The following is a 17,631-nucleotide window of genomic DNA, read 5'->3' on the forward strand; positions in this document are numbered from 1 at the left end:
CTGTGTGGGGCGCTGTCTTTCTGGCGTCCATTCCTCTTTGAACTCAGTTTGTAAACGATCGATGAGTCCATACAAAGCTAAGAGCCGGAGATTCAAGAAATACACTTTACACGTGTAAAAAATTATCCAAGAAAAGGAACCTTTAATGATGGTTTAGTGTGGCTGACACAGGGCTTAGGCTAAATAATCATTCATTTAAGGAGTTATCGGACTTAATGTAGACAGGGCCTTAGAACATTCACTACAACGATAATGTGCCCATTTAGTTGACAGGTAGGGATGTAACGACAAACCGTATTAATGATAACCGCAATAAAACCGTTTTAAAAGGGGTCATAATATGATTTCTTTTCTACATTTAAAACACTTCCTTGTGATCTACATGACATGTAATGGTGGTTCTCTGGTAAAAACATTGCATAGATTATTTTTTGCAGACCGTTTTCAAGATACTTTCTGACCATGTTGTAGTTTTTAGCCCTTCCATAGCGACAGATATAAAATCCATACTGACAGATATAAGATCGAACTCAATGCTACGGCGTGGCGCAGTGGTAGAGTGGACGTGCGCAACCCGAGGGTCCCTGGTTCAATTCCCACCTAGTACCAACCTCGTCACGTCCGTTGTGTCCTGAGCAAGACATTTCACCCTTGCTCCTGATGGGTGCTGGTTGGCGCCTTGCATGGCAGCTCCCTCCATCAGTGTGTGAATGGGTAAATGTGGAAGTAGTGTCAAAGTGCTTTGAATACCTTGAAGGTAGAAAAGCGCTATACAAGTGGAAGTAGTGTCAAAGTGCTTTGAATACCTTGAAGGTAGAAAAGCGCTATACAAGTACAACCCATTTATCATTTATTTATTTACTTTGTGTTAGAAATGAAAAAAGCAGCAAGTGCATGTGCATGTGTGAGGCAATATGACCCACAACAAGAGGTGGAGGAAAAGAAGGAGCTTATCGACCACAGCCCCGGACTACAATGGCGGACTGGCACAGAGCTCTTCGGTACCATATAATCGGTGACGACACAACTGCGAAAAACATCACAAAATGGGCAAATTCCAAACAGCTTGTTTTAAGGAAATATGAAGAAAGGCAAGATTGTTTTATAAATGCATCCGACAAGTCTCCATGGTTTGATTTCAAATTTTGGAGGTACCAATAGGTGAGAAAAGTTGGTTTTGCCTAATAGGGCAACTAAAAATAAAATGATCAAAAAAACCTGATAGATAACCACACTTTGATATACTGACTGACTGCCTAGCGCGAGGCTGTTAGCTTAAATGCTAACATGAACACAAGAGACATTGAAGGTCTTTACCCATGAAGAAACAACAAGCAAGCAACTAAGCTATTCAATTGTACACATGGAACCTACAGGCTGTTCTCTCTTAGAACAGAGTGATGTATATTCCGAGGAATAGCAGACAGAGGTGTTTTTAGGTTGCGTTCAAAGACCGCTAAACAGGGTGGGATGCTATAGCGCCCGCCGGAACATTATCAGTGAAGCATAAGCGGTGATAGGCGTGCTACTTGGAAAATGTAGTAAGCTGAGCTACAAGTTACTCCCGATTACATGTAGCTAATCTATCTTTGGAGAATTGTAGCAAGCTACACTACAAGCTACATTTAACGACATTTATATGTGCGGGCCCACATGTATAATATCCATGTTAATGTAACAGAGTGTGTACAAATGCCACATTAAGGGTCAATTACTATTAACTATCTGTCATTTAGCTGGGGACCCCCTATACCTATAGGAGTCCCCACATCCCACTGTATGTGTTTATTTAGTTTTCCTTTTGTTTGCCCCAACACCGTAATTTTATTCATTTTATCTACCTACAATAAAAAAAAAAAAATCTATCTATAGACAAAAAAAAAAACAATGACTCGTGTGTTTGGAAACAGCTGGTAATGGTTATGTGCAGTAAAACTTTTCATGAACTCAACTCACCTTAAAGGCCTACTGAAATTAGATTTTCTTATTTAAACGGGGATAGCAGGTCCATTCTATGTGTTATACTTGATCATTTTGCGATATTGCCATATTTTTGCTGAAAGGATTTAGTAGAGAACATCGACGATAAAATTCGCAACTTTTGGTGCTGATAAAAAAGCCTTGCCTTTATTGGAAGTCGCAGACGACGTCACAAGGGTGAGGGCTCCTCACGTCCTCACATTGTTTTTAATGGGAGCCTCCAGCAGCAAGAGCTATTCTGACCGAGAAAACGACAATTTCCCCATTAATTTTCAGCGAGGATGAAAGATTTGTGGATGATAATATTGATAGCAGGGACTAGAAAAAAAATTAAAATAAATAAATAAAGTAAAAAAAAAAAGGTGATTGCATTGGGACGGATTTAGATGTTTTTAGACACATTTACTAGGATAATTCTGGGAAATCCCTTATGTTTCTATTGTGTTGCTAGTGTTTTAGTGAGTTTAAATAGTACCTGATAGTCGGAGGGGTGTGTCCACGGGTGTCTTGAGGCCAGTGTCTGAGGGAAGTCACGGCAGATACAAGGACGGCGCAAACTCCACAGATCTCCGGTAAGAGGCGACTTTTTCACACAATTTTCTCGCCGAAACCTGCCGGTTGACAAGTGGTCGGGAACCATGTTCGCTTGACCGCTCTGATCCATAGTAAAGCTTCACCTCTGGGAATTTTAAACAAGGAATCACCGTGTGTTTGTGTGGCTAAAGGCTAAAGCTTCCCAACTCCATCTTTCTACTTTGACTTCTCCATTATTAATTGAACAAATTGCAAAAGATTCAGCAACACAGATGTCCAGAATACTGTTTAATTGCGCGATGAAAAGAGACGACTTTTAGCCGCAAATAGTGCTGCGCTAAAATGTCCTAACAGTCCGTGACGTCACACGCACGCGTCATCATTCCGTGACGTTTTCAACAAGAAACTCAGTCTAACTGTATTAGACTGTATTATGTTGATAGTATATATTTGTACCATGAATTGATTAACGTGGACCCCGACTTAAACAAGTTGAAAAACTTATTCGGGTGTTACCATTTAGTGGTCAATTGTACGGAATATGTACTGTACTGTGCAATCTACTAATAAAAGTATCAATCAATCAATCAAGCGTGAAATTTAAAATTGCAATTTAGTAAACTAAACCAACCGTATTGGCATGTGTTGCAATGTTAATATTTCATCATTGATATATAAACTATCAGACTGTGTGGTCGGTAGTAGTGGGTTTCAGTAGGCCTTTAATGTGTGTTCCTAAATGTGTGTTCGACATCTTAGATGAAGAAATCAGTTATTTTAGTTACAGAGTAAAAAACTAAAAACTAAAGTTTTAGTGCATTGTTTTCTCTAAACACATACATTTGTCTAAATATGGCCAAAAACACGCATCAATGTGGATCTCCTGCACGTCATCTTGATCTAATCTAATCTGAGGGAGAGAATTCCTCTGCCATTCTAAAGTATGTTTTTTTTTTTTTTTGGAGTCATCAGCTTGAAGTGTCCCTCTTTCTCTGACTCCCTCGTCGTCATGTGACATGAGTGTGTGTCTGTTATGATTTTGCCTCCCGGTTTTGATGAGCCGCCTTATTTTGCCTTTGATTGGCCAGTCCGATGTAAGGTACTTAGCTACGTGGGTCTAAATTAGCTAAACTACAGGACAAGCTACTCGTTAAAAAAGAGCTAAGCTACTGGAAAATGTAGTTATGCCAAATAGCTTAAGTACATGTAGCTTGTTACTTCCCATCACCGACCGAGCATAGGAAACACAAAATATGCAAAATTGTTTATTTTGCAGAATTATTTTTTTTTTTTTAAACTTTGTCACAGGATTTCAGTGTGTGTTCAAGTACTTTTTGAACAGATTCAACAATACCGTGATAAGAAATGTTCACATCATTAGATCCCTAATCGCAGGACTTCAAATCCTCACTCATATCACATATACTTTGACAAAGACTATTCAAAAGACATTTTTAGGTAAAACCCATTAAAACAAGTTGTCAATGAGCGTGTGCGTAAGGTTTTTTTTACAAAGTAACATCGCCAACTAGTGGCCTGGCATACATTATCACAATTTCAGTAGGGTTAAAACCAATAAAAATCAGTTCCCAGTGGCTTATTTTATTTTTCGAAGTTATTTTCAACATTTTACCCATCATGGAATATCCCGAAAAAAGGCTTTAAAGTGCCTGATTTTCGCTATCTGTGAAGCCACCATCCATTTTCCTGTGACGTCATCCAGTGATGCCAATCCAAACAAACATGGCGGATAGCACAGCAAGATATAGCAACATTAGCTCGGATTCAGACTCGGATTTCAGCGGCTTAAGCGATTCAACATATTACGCATGTATTGAAATGGATGGTTGGAGTATGGAGGCAGATAGCGAAAACAAAATTGAAGAAGAAACTGAAGCTATTGAGCGAATAGCTATTGACGCTACTCGGCGATCGCCTTCTGACCAACGATTGAGTGTCGCAGGATATCCATACATCTCTGTGCCATGTCTGCCTTTGCATCGCCGATAACTTAAATCCGTCGATGGTGTTTGTTTGTTTGGCATGAAATGTGGGTGGAGGGAAACACTGGATGCAAATATAGCTACAAATGTACATACAGCTAGCCAAAATACCATGTTAGCATCGATTAGCTGGCAGTCATGCCGCGACCAAATATGTCTGATTAGCACATAAGTCAATAACATCAGCAAAACTCACCTTTGTGATTTCGTTGACTTTATCGTTGGAAATGCATCTGCAGAATATCCATACATCTCTGTGCCATGTCTGCCTTAGCATCGCCGGTAAAATGTGCAGACCAAACGATCGGGACTTTCGCATCTTGTGACACTGGAGCAACTTAAATATGTCGATTGGTAAGTGTTTGTTTGGCATTAAATGTGGGTGGAGGGAAAGGCTGGATGCAAATATAGTTACAACTGTATATACAGCTAGCCTAAATAGCATGTTAGCGCACACTCCACGTAAGACAACTTGAATCCGTCCCTGATCGTGTTGTTACACCCTCCGACAACACACCGACAAGGCATTATCTCTCCAAGGTACGGAAAACAGTCGAAAAAACGGAAAATAAAAGAGCTGATTTGACTCGATGTTTATAATGTGTTTGAGAAAATGGCGGTTGACTACCTAGGTGACGTCACAACATCGCTCCGAGAGCAAATAATAGAAAGGTGTTTAATTCGCCAAAATTCACCCATTTAGAGTTCGGAAATCGGTTTAAAAAAATGTATGGTCTTTTTTCTGCAACATCAATGTATATATTGACGCTTACATAGGTCTGGTGATAATGTTCCCCTTTAAAATGTTTTTAGTTGTTTTTCCCCCAGAGTAGTTCTTACAGTGTTAAGAATTTGTGTTTATAGGTTCCCACATGTAAATATACCCTTAGTTTGTCCATTATAGTAACAGAAATGTATAGAAATAAGTGTAAAATGAGAAAATAGCATCTTCTTTCCAACACAAAGAGAAAGTGTTCTCTCCAGCCTGTAAGATGAAGAGATCCACCCCCCCTGTTGCTGGGGTTACCAACTATGGACCACTGCCAGCACAGCAAAGTGCACAATTCGCATATGCTCTGCCAAATTTGTCTGGTCTTTAGGAATTTCCCCTCCAATCAATGAGCTGTTTATGAGGAATAAATGGGAAAGGAAAGGAAAATGACACGGGTGGGTTGACGGGAGGAGGCACAGCAACCCTGTGGGAACGGAACAGCCCAGTCAGGCCAGAACCGGCTCTCATTGACATCGTCGCCCAGTCTCTACTGGTCTGACACCGACCAACATACAGACCACTCACCGCAAAGAGTCGGACAGACAGCGGGAATGCGAATATTTAGCAACATGTGTGGACAATCTAGCAGGTCCACCGAAAACAGGAAACATGACTCGTAAAAAAAACAAGCAGACCTTCACAAAGGCGGAAGGATTGTGGTCTGCAAAGGCTTACAGTTTGAAACTAACTCATTCACAATGTTATGGTTGAACAAAAAGGCCCAACGCGCACATTTGACAAGTTCACAAATGTCATCACATCATAACACAACAATGAGTTTGTAAATCATATCCGGTTTTTGTTTATGTCGATTACACATACAGGTGGAGGTTATTATCAATAACTGGCAGGACGAATGACCATTTATTTTTACGACACGTTTACGTTGCATGGCTGAGCATGAGAAAGCATATCCAATTTGGTAATTTGGTTTATTTCCCAAATGAAAGGTGGTGGCTGAAATGCATACCAGCCGTGGGGAACAAAGACGTTATGAGACTTCTACTTTTTAGGTCTTTGCTCAGGCATTGGCAGGCCTATCGGGTACTTTGCGTTATTCCAATTAATTGTATTGTCAAGCGCTAAACTATCGTTGATTACTAGTGGAAGGCTCCATTACATTTATTTTGTTATTTATTGACAGTTTATTTAATAAACATATATATTATTAATTATTATTAATTTAGTTAGAATGTATATTAGTGCAGAGTAATTAAATGTACATTTATTTTTCATCAGTTTCCATGAGTCCCTTCCTTCTTTTGCAGTATATTTGATTTTGTAATCAGCCTGCCCGAAGCCTTGGTAAAAATGTTGTGTGATTAACACGTTTTCATATCAATTGACATGTTTGTAAACTGTAACTAAGTTATATATAATTAGTAGTAGAGGAAAAGTTGGGCAACAATGTCCAAAAGTTTATAAACTAATGTACTACAGGACCCAACTATGTTGCAGGTCTGAACTCATGAGTAAACTAACCATAAGATTTGTGGATTATTTTGAGTCAAAAAGTGATCATTAGGGCTGCACGGAACAAAAACGATTCACATCCGAATTCCGATATTCTTATTCATCCCGATTTTAAATCGATTCATAATTTTCAGTAATCAAGTTATATATGGCTTCAAAAAACATGCAACTGGGGATAAATTGATTAGCAACACTAAATTGGCCCTAGTGTGTGAATGTGAGTGATAATGTTGTCTGTGTTGGCCCTATGATGAGGTGGCCTCTGAACCTTTTCATGATATTACGGACCATAGATGGTGAAATCCCTAAATTTCTTGCAATAGCTCGTCGAGAAATGTTTTTAAACTGTTCGACAATTTGCTCACGCATTTGTTCACAAAGTGTTGACTCTCGCCCCTATCCTTGTTTGTGGATGACTGAGCATTTCATTGAAGCTACTGTTCCCAATTAGCCTGTTGACCTGTAGGATATTCCAAATAAGTGTTTGATGAGCATTCCTCAACTTTCTCAGTCTTTTTTGCCACTTGTGCCAGCTGTTTTGAAACATGTTGCAAGCATCAAAGTCCAAATGAGCTAATATTTGCAAAAAATAAAGTTTACCAGTTCTAACGTTAAGTATCTTGTTTTTGCAGTCTATTCAACTGAATATAGGTTGAAAAGGTTTGCAAATCATTGTATTCTGTTTTTATTTAGGAATTACACAACGTGACATCTTCCATGGTTTTGGGTTTTGTAGATAGACAGACAGACAGACACACACACATTTTTTTCATGAGAATACATTTTAGGCTATCTCCATGCAATTAGAAAGGGCTTTTCTAACCTCTAACCTGTTTTGAAAAAGTTAATTTTATTTATCATACAAAATACATTGCGAGAATCGGTTGAAACAAGAAAAAATTCTGAATCGAATCTTCACCCCAACAATCGGAATCAGATCGAATCATTAGGTGCCCGGAGATTCACGCCCTCAGTGATGATTTATCAATGATGGGCGGAACAATCGTATTAACTATACAACCAAACCATAGGCTTTGCCTTGGTAGATTATTTTGAGTTGTAAAGTTGGCAGTTAATGATCAAGGTTGGGAAGAACAATCTTATCAACTTTACTTCAGGACTTTAAAGATTATTTTTTGTCAATTTAGCGAACCATTCCCTAGTGTGTGAATGTGAGTGTTAATGTTGTCTGTCTATTTGTGTTGGTCCTGCGATGAGGTGGCGACTTGTCCAGGGTGTACCTCGCCTTTTGCTCAAATGCAGCTGATATAGGCTCCAGCACCCCCCCGACCCCGAAAGGGACAAGCGGTAGAAAATGGAAGGATGGATGGATGGATGGATGGCTTTGACTTTGTTGATTATTTTTGAGTCGTAAAAGTGGTGGTTATTAATCATTAGTAAGAGGATCAATCACATGAACTACTGTATTTTCCGGAGTATAAGCCGCTACTTTTTTCCAACGCTTTGAACCCTGCGGCTTATAAAACGGTGTGGCTAATTTATGGATTTTTCTTTGCCAACGGCTACAATGTTTTGTATTTAACAAACAGTTGTCATATTACATTGACAAAGACACTATAAAGATCTGTTAATGTTTGTGCTATGGCGCCATCTTTGGGACAAGTTCGCTCACTGCTGGTAGTGCGGGTTGAAAATGTACCTCCTGTTTTGTTCCTTGAACCAGCAGAATTCTTCCGTAGTGTTTCTACTCTTATGGACTTTTCACACATCACTCCCAGCAATGTTTATAAGTTTTACAATATAACTAAAACTATTCATACTTATTAAACTGTCATCCCGGTGTGATGCCTGTAGGAGTGTTTTCATGCATATTTGTACCTGCTATCGTAATGTACCATAATCAAGCAAGCGTTATTAGCATTTGCGAATATGCTAACACGTTTTCAAGTGTTTATTAAGGATCCCCATTAGCTGGTTGCCACAAACACCCACTAGTCTTCCTGGGGTCCACAAACCCAATACAATTACAAGTAAAAGCATATAAGTATATAACTATAACTACACAATACAGACACAAAATAAAAGCATCAATAAGAAAACAAGCAAACAATTTACAGTCACAGAATAATAATTACCATGTAAATATAACTACACATTACAAGACCAAACAAAATCATCAACAAGCAAACTAATTTAAAAACTCAGATAAAATATTACTTTTCTTTTAAAAACCTGTTTACTTTCAATGCTGGTGAGAATTCGAGGTAGGTTATTACAGAGCGATACAGATCTATTAATAAAAAGATTCCGTAAAGTATTCTTCCTGGGACGAGGGAGTACAAAATGCTCCTTACTAGACGCCCTGGGATTATAATTATGTATAGTGTTATTGTGAACTATTTGGGCCATGAGAAAAGCAGGAGTTTTACTACTGGTTACTGATTTAAACAATATGAGAGTATTAGCTGACAACCTGTTAGTATCATTACCTGATAATGGGACGGTATAGCTTGGTTGGTAGAGTGGCCGTGCCAGTAGCTTGAGGGTTACAGGTTCGATCCCCACTTCTGCCATCCTAGTCACTCCCGTTGTGTCATTGGGCAAGACACTTTACACACCTGATCCCAGTGTCACCCACACTGGTTAAAATGTAACTTAGATATTGGGTTTCACTATGTAAAGCGCTTTGAGTCACTATAGATAAGCACTATATAAATTTAATTCACTTCACTTCACAATGGCATTATTATTGTATTGTTTCAGTTTCACAAATTCCTCAGTAAATTCACCAAAATGTTTCTGTGGCGTTGTTGAGGCTGTTTAGCTGATTGGAGAGCCAGCTTCCGCAGCTTGTGGGTCCATGACAATGACTTCTGTTTTGTTTGATCAGCCGTTTTACTGCCGTGTCACAGACACCGTTTGGAAACCATTAAGGTATGTAAATAACATTTTCAAAATATTTCATACCGGTATATATTTGCAGTTGAAAGTAAGGTGCGGCTAATGCAGTATATATAAAAGAATATTACTTTCTTCTAAAATATGGTGGGTGCTGCTTGAGTGCCGGTGTGATCTTTAGCTTGGAAACAAGGTATATTACACACCTAAGTTGCATGTCTGTTCTTGTGCATGAGTAAGCGAATCATGGGCTTTGACTTTGTGGATTCTTTCCAGGTAATCTGTTAATTTCTATTGTGCAAAGTAGCGGGCTATCATCAATAAGACACCGTATCGATCACAAGGATGTTTTGGCATCAAACCTCAAGCTGCTCCTAATGCAAATGTGAGAAGCTCGCTGAGCCTCACAGTGAGCGCCTTTTAAAACCGCAGCAGGAAACACAGCCAAGTGGCTTGCAGCTCTTCAGGAAACTGGGCTGACCAGGAAGAGGAATCAGCTGCTCTTTGGGGATTAAAGCGAACACTCCTGCAACCGGAGGTGACTTCACTGCTAAATAGCCACAGTTGTCAGGCATCCTACACGACGCCATTGCTTTCCTGCGTGCACTCACCTCTGGCAGAGAGCTTCTTGGTGTTGATGATTTTCGCAGCGTACTCCTGGCCGGTGGACTTCTTGACGCATCGCCTCACCACGGAGAAAGCACCCCTGGAGCGGGAAAACAAAACAAATACAAATTAAATACACAGAAGACATAGGTAAACAAAATTAAATGAGCTCAAATATCCCTACAAACGAGGCATAACAATGCAATATGTACCTACAGCGAAATTAGCTTACAGTCATCAACAAAGATCACCTTTGTGAATTTACACACAGCATAAAATATTTGGTGGACAAAATGAGACAAAGGAGGAGTGGCATGAAACATCTTTCTTTGGCAGTTACGGAGAAAGTTGCACATGTAAACAAACAACGGTGAGTTCGAGGACCGCTGAAATTAGTAGGACAAAACGGTGCACGCCAAATACTCTCATCAGTGAAGCATGTATAACATACACAGTGAGATTTCTAACAATTAGGAAGGTTTGTGTCATGTTTATCCTCCTACAGAAACCCTATTGAAACAAAAAAAATAATATCTTCCCTCATCAAAAAGCTCCAGGGAGCCACTAGGGTGGCGGTAAAGAGCTGCATGCTAAAGTTAAGTTAAAGTTAAAGTACCAATGATTGTCACACACACACTAGGTGTGGTGAAATTTGTCCTCTGCATTTGCCCCATCCCCTTGTTCACCCCCTGGGAGGTGAGGGGAGCAGTGGGCAGCAGCAGTGCCGCGCCCGCGAATCATTTTTGGTGATTTAACCCCCAATTCCAACCCTCGATGCTGAGTGCAGGTATGGGTCCCATTTTTATAGTCTTTGGTTTGACTTGGCCGGGGTTTGAACTCACAACCTACCTATCTCAGGGTGGGCACTAGCCACTAGGTCACAGAGTAGGTCAGCTCAAGAGCTGCCAACATCGATTCACAAATGCCTCTATTTGCCTCTTATCTGTTTACAAACCTTTACATTGCACCAAATATGCCTCTGTGTGCGAATGTTCGGCGTACGAACGCTTCATTCGTTAGGTTTGAAATAACTAAAAACATGTTGTTTTTTTCTAGTTTCTTCAAAATAGTCACCCTTGGCTGTGATTACTGTTTTGCACACTCTTGGCATTCTCTCGAGGTAGTCACCTGAAAGGGTTTTGATGCCTTTAGTGACAATCTACTGTGTAAACAGCCATGAAAATAAAGAAAACGCATTGAAATGAGAAGGTGTGTCCAAACTTTTGGTCTGTACTGTACACACACACGCACACACATATACACACACTAGTGTTTTCGCGATACCTATATTTTGGTACCGATACCAAAATGTTTTCGATACGTTTCGGTACTTTTCTAAATAAAGGGGACCACAAAAAATTGCATAATTGGCCTTCATTTCACAAAACATCTTATGGTACATTAAACATATGTTTCTTATTGCAAGTTTGTCCTTAAATAAAATAGTGAATATACAAGACAACGTGTCTTTTATTAGTAAGTAAGCAAACAAAGGCTCCTAATTTAGCTGCTGACGTACGCAGTAACATGTTGTGTCATTTATTATTCTATAATTTTGAAAAAATTATAAAGGACAAATGGTAGAAAACGAATTAATAATCTACTTGTTGATTTACTGTTAATATCTGCTTATTTTCTCTTTTAGCATATTCTATGTGGCGGACTGGTACTTTTCAGAGGCGGTATAGTACCGAATATGATTCATTAGTATTGCGGTACTATACTAAACCAATATACTAATAATTGCGTACAACCCTAATATACAAACATTTACACACCTACATATATATATATACACATACATGCATCCATCCATCCATTTTCTAACGCTTGTCCCGAGGGGTACTGGAGCCTATCTCAGCTGCATCCGGGCGGAAAGCGGTGTACACCCTGGACAAGTCGCCACCTCATAGCAGGGCCAACACAGATGGACGGACAACATTTACACCCACACACCAGGGGCAATTTAGTGTTGCCAATCAACCTATCCCCAGGTGCATGTCTTTGGAAGTGGGAGGAAGCCAGAGTACCCGGAGATAACCCACGCGGTCACGGGGAGAACATGCAAACTCCATACATTTGTATATATATATATATATATATATATATATATATATATATATATATATATATATATATATATATATATATATATATACACACATACACAGTGGGGCAAAAAAGTAGTAATATATCAGGATTTTTCTATATATATACACACACACATTATATTTATATATATATATATATATATATATATATATATATATATATATATATATATATATATATATATATATATATATATATATATACACACACACACACACACATATATATACATATATATATATATATATATATAGATGTATATACACAGTGGGGCAAAAAAGTAGTAATATATCTGGATCTTTTTTCTTGCGTACACTGTTTTCTGCATTGTAATGTACAGTGGGGAGAAAAAGTATTTAGTCAGCCACCGATTGTGCAACCAGTTCTCCCACTTAAAATGATGACAGAGGTCTGTAATTTTCATCATACGTACACTTCAACTGTGAGAGACAGAATGTGAAAAAAAAAATCCAGGAATTCACATTGTAGGAATTTTAAAGAATTTATTTGTAAATTATGGTGGAAAATAAGTATTTGGTCAACCATTCAAAGCTCTCACTGATGGAAGTTGGTTTAGGCTCAAAATCTCACGATAAATGGCCCCATTCATTCTTTCCTTAACACGGATCAATCGTCCTGTCCCCTTAGCAGGAAAAACAGCCCCAAAGCATGATGTTTCCACCCCCATGCTCCACAGTAGGTATGGTGTTCTTGGGATGCAACTAAGTATTCTTCTTCCTCCAAACACGACGAGTTGAGTTTATACCAAAAAGTTCTACTTTGGTTTCATCTGACCACATGACATTCTCCCAATCCTCTGCTGTATAATCCATGTATCCATTTTGATATAAACTCAACTCGTCGTGTTTGGAAGAAGAAGAATACTGAGTTGCATCTCAAGAACACCATACCTACTGTGAAGCATGGGGGTGGAAACATCATGCTTTGGGGCTGTGTATTTTGCTAATAATAATAATAATAATGGATTAGATTTATATCGCGCTTTCCTATTATTAGATACTCAAAGCACTCACAGTGAAGTGAGAACCCATCATTCATTCACACCTGGTGGTGGTAAGCTACATCAGTAGCCACAGCTGCCCTGGGGTAGACTGATGGAAGCGTGGCTGCCAGTTTGCGCCTACGGTCCCTCCGACCACCACCAATCATTCATTCACCAGTGTGAGCGGCACCGGGGGCAAGGGTGAAGTGTCCTGCCCAAGGACACAAAGGCAGCGATTTGGATGTCAATAGGTGGGAAGCGAACCTGCAAACCTCAGGTTTCTGGCACGGCCGCTCTACCCACTACGCCAGGGGTAGGGAACCCATGGCTCTAGAGCCAGATGTGACTCTTTTGATGACTGCATCTGGCTCTCAGATTAATCTTTTAATTGCTTGACACAATAAGTAATGAATAATTCCACTGGTAATCAGTGTTAAAATAACGTTCAAAATATAAAAAAATTCTCATGCATTTTTATCCTTCCATCCGTTTTCTATCGCACCTGTTCAAGACGTGTTATACCCTAATGTTGGTTTTACATAAAAATGCACACATTTACTGTAGTTGTATTCAGTGTTAAAAAAATATATGGCTCTCACGGAAATATATTTTAAAATATTTAGCTTCCATGGCTCTCTCAGCCAAAAAGGTTCCCGATTCCTGTAATACGCCATGCCGCCCGGCTAAGGGGACAGGACGACTGATCCGTGTTAAGGAAAGAATGAATGGGGCCATGTATCGTGAGATTTTGAGCCAAAACCTCCTTCCATCAGTGAGAGCTTTGAATGGTTGACCAAATACTTATTTTCCACCATAATTTACAAATAAATTCTTTAAAATTCCTACAATGTGAATTCCTGGATTTTTTTTTCACATTCTGTCTCTCACAGTTGAAGTGTACCTATGATGAAAATTACAGACCTCTGTCATCATTTTAAGTGGGAGAACTTGCACAATGGTAAGAGGCGACTTTTTACCACAATTTTCTCACCGAAACCTGCCGGTTGACATTCGGTCGGGATCCATATTCGCTTGACCGCTGTGATCCATAGTAAAGCTTCAGCTCCGGGAATTTTAAACAAGGAATCACCGTGTGTTTGTGTGGCTAAAGGCTAAAGCTTCCCAACTCCATCTTTCTACTTCGACTTCTCCATTATTAATTGAACAAATTGCAAAAGATTTAGCAACACAGATCTCCAAAATATTGTGTAATTATGCCGTTAAAGCAGACGACTTTTAGCTGTGTGTGTGCGCAGCGCTCATATTCATAACAGCCCGTGACGTCACGCGTACACGTCATCATTACCCGGGACTTTTTTCAAGAAAAAAGTCCCGGGAAATTTAAAATTGCAATTTAGTAAAATAAAAAGGCCGTATTGGCATGTGTTGCAATGTTAATATTTCATCATTGATATATAAACTATCAGACTGCGTGGTGGGTAGTAGTGAGTTTCAGTAGGCCTTTAAACCAAGGTTCCACCATACGTGCCCGCCTTCTGCCCCAAAAGTCAGCTGGTACGCCGTGACCCTTATGAGGACAAGGTGGAGAGAAAACAAATGCATGGATGTACATATATACATACATATACACTGAGACTGTGGAAGTGTGGTGCAGGAGGAGGGAGGCAACCCAGTACCATTGCACAGACATCCAGTCATTATAGCTAAATGGTGGAAATGTGAGAAGGCAACAGGAGAATAGAAGAAGTAGCCTCCTTAAAGCTGCTGCTGCAGTTACTAATGGAGGTGCAGGAAGATTAAAACCGCAGCTACGAAGCCAAAGAAAGAAAAAAAAAAAGGTGCAATGCCAGAAAAAATATGCAGCCCCTGTTTGCCAAAGCCGTGTAAAATAGGTGAGGGTCCTTGTGTATGCAGTAGTAGCAACCATGCACAACAACAGCCAGCATGGCGCTGCTGCATTAAAACATCTTTTTTTTTTTTTTTTTTTTAAACACGCTTGTGCACCAAACAAGTTCTTCCACCATGGCGCAATGCATCTTTACGGGCGGGGATTTGGGGGATTAAAAGAGCGAGGAGGTCGCGGGCTTGAGCTGTTTCTGACAGCCTCCCGTCTCGCGCCGTGTCAACTCCACACACGCACACGGCGGCAAGCGACGCACAAACAGCGGGGAGACGCAAGGGAGAGAGCGCTTACTTTCCGAGTTCCTCGTAGAGCTGGTATTCATCCGTGAAGCGGGTCGAGGTCACCACTGTAGCCATGTTTGACCGAGGTGAGGTGGTAGGAAGGGCGGGAGAACGCCTGGCTTCTCGCCTCGCTGACAGCCGCGCAGAGTGTGGAGAGAAAAGTGGAGGGCTGCGTGCACGAAGGGGCGGGGCCAGGAGCTGGAGGGAACACAGATCGTGTACTGTCGCGAAGACGCCTTCTGTGTGTGTGGGGGGAAAGAAAGTCTGGTTGAGAGCGATATACAGTTGTGATCAAAATTATTCAACCCCCGCACAATTTTGTTGTTTTAGCAAGTTGGACATTTATTCCGTATTTTGTTTATAGTCATATTAAATAAAGATGCATTAAATAGACAAATGCAACTTGAATTACAACATTATATTTTGTAACATACCAAACAGTGTCATTTCTCTTAATATCTCATTGACAAAAGTATTCAACCCTTTGAAGATCATAACTCTTAAGAACAGAATAAAGTATTTTCAATCAGGTGTTGAAAACACCTGTAGATGTGTTTAGAACCATAACGAACAACAATTAAACTGATTGAAAAAGACTGTGACGCTCAGCTTCTTGTAGATGGTCAATGGTGTATTTGCAACATGGTGAAGTCCAGGGAGTGGTCAAAGAAGTCAAGAGAGGAGGTAAATTCTCTTCATAAGAAAGGATATGAGTATCATCAATCAATGTTTACTTATATAGCCCTAAATCACTAGTGTCTCAAAGGGCTGCACAAACCACTACGACATCCTCGGTAGGCCCACATAAGGGCAAGGAAAACTCACACCCAGTGGGACGTCGGTGACAATGATGACCCAGTGGGACGTCGGTGACAATGATGACTATGAGAACCTTGGAGAGGACGAAAGCAATGGATGTCGAGCGGCTCTAACATGATACTGTGAAAGTTCAATCCATAATGGATCCAACACAGCCGCGAGAGTCCAGTCCAAAGCGGATCCAACACAGCAGCGAGAGTCCCGTTCACAGCGGAGCAAGCAGGAAACCATCCCAAGCGGAGGTGGATCAGCAGCGCAGAGATGTCCCCAGCCGATACACAGGCAAGCAGTACATGGCCACCGAATCAGACCGGACCCCCTCCACAAGGGAGAGTGGGACATAGATATAAGAAAATAGCAAATACATTACACATTCCAAGAGACACAGTTGGGAGCATAATTCGCAAGTTTAAAGCTAAAGGCACAGTGGAAACACTACCTGGGCGTGGTAGAAAGAGGATGCTGTGTGCAACTGCTGTTCGGTATTTGAAGCGTACAGTGGTGAAAAACCCCCGGGTAACAGCTGAGGAACTACAACAGGACATTGCAGAGGGGGGAACGCAAGTTTCGTCCCAGACAATAAGGCGCACACTACGAGATGAAGGCCTCCATGCCAGAACTCCCAGGCGCACCCCACTTATGACTACCAGGCACAAGGAGAATAGACTCCAGTATGCCAAAAATCATCTGGACAAACCCCGAAGGTTTTGGGAAACTGTTCTATGGAGTGATGAGACAAAAGTGGAACTCTTTGGGCCTATGAATCAACTTTATGTCTGGAGGAGAAAAAATGAAGCTTACAAAGAGAAGAACACCTTGCCTACTGTTAATCATGGTGGGGGGGTCAATCATTCTCTGGGGCTGTTTCTCTGCCTCAGGTACCGGGAATCTCCAGCGCCTTCAAGGCATTATGAATTCTATTTCCTACCAGGATATATTAGCTGCAAATGTCATGAAGTCAGTGACGAAGCTGAGGCTTGGGAGACGTTGGACCTTCCAACAGGACAACGATCCCAAGCATACCTCCAAATCAACATCAGAGTGGTTGCAGAAGAAGGGCTGGAAGACTCTGGAGTGGCCTTCACAGTCGCCAGACCTAAATCCTATAGAAAACCTGTGGTGGGACTTGAAGAAGGCAGTTGCAGCACGCAAGCCCAAGAATATTAATGAACTGGAGGCCTTTGCCCAAGAGGAATGGGCTAAAATACCTGTAGATGGTTGCAAGAAGCTTGTGTCCGGTTATGTATCACGTTTGAAGGATGTCATTACTGCCAAAGGGTGTTCTACATAGTACTAAAGATGCATAAAACTAGGGGGTTGAATCA

At 40.5% G+C, this 17,631-nt stretch overlaps 1 protein-coding gene across 13 annotated transcripts in view; it reads right to left on the bottom strand.

Moving 5' to 3' along the window:
- camk2g2 (calcium/calmodulin-dependent protein kinase (CaM kinase) II gamma 2) overlaps window positions 1-15,672 on the bottom strand; it is a 145,409-nt gene extending 129,737 nt beyond the window's left edge. For 5 of the 13 annotated variants that reach the window (XM_061911240.1, XM_061911246.1, XM_061911245.1 and 2 more), the window contains exons 1-2: window positions 15,498-15,669; window positions 10,233-10,327 (exon numbers count right to left, since the gene is read on the bottom strand). In XM_061911240.1, coding sequence (XP_061767224.1) covers window positions 10,233-10,327; window positions 15,498-15,562 — 160 coding nt within the window. In that variant the 5' untranslated portion in view covers window positions 15,563-15,669. Of the gene's footprint in view, window positions 1-10,232; window positions 10,328-15,497 lie in introns of all 13 variants that reach the window. The other 8 variants (XM_061911238.1, XM_061911242.1, XM_061911241.1 and 5 more) reach the window with 4 other exon arrangements.
- Window positions 15,673-17,631: the final 1,959 nt, after the last annotated feature.

Source organism: Nerophis ophidion, linkage group LG09, assembly GCF_033978795.1.
Source record: "Nerophis ophidion isolate RoL-2023_Sa linkage group LG09, RoL_Noph_v1.0, whole genome shotgun sequence".
Lineage (NCBI taxonomy): Eukaryota > Metazoa > Chordata > Actinopteri > Syngnathiformes > Syngnathidae > Nerophis > Nerophis ophidion.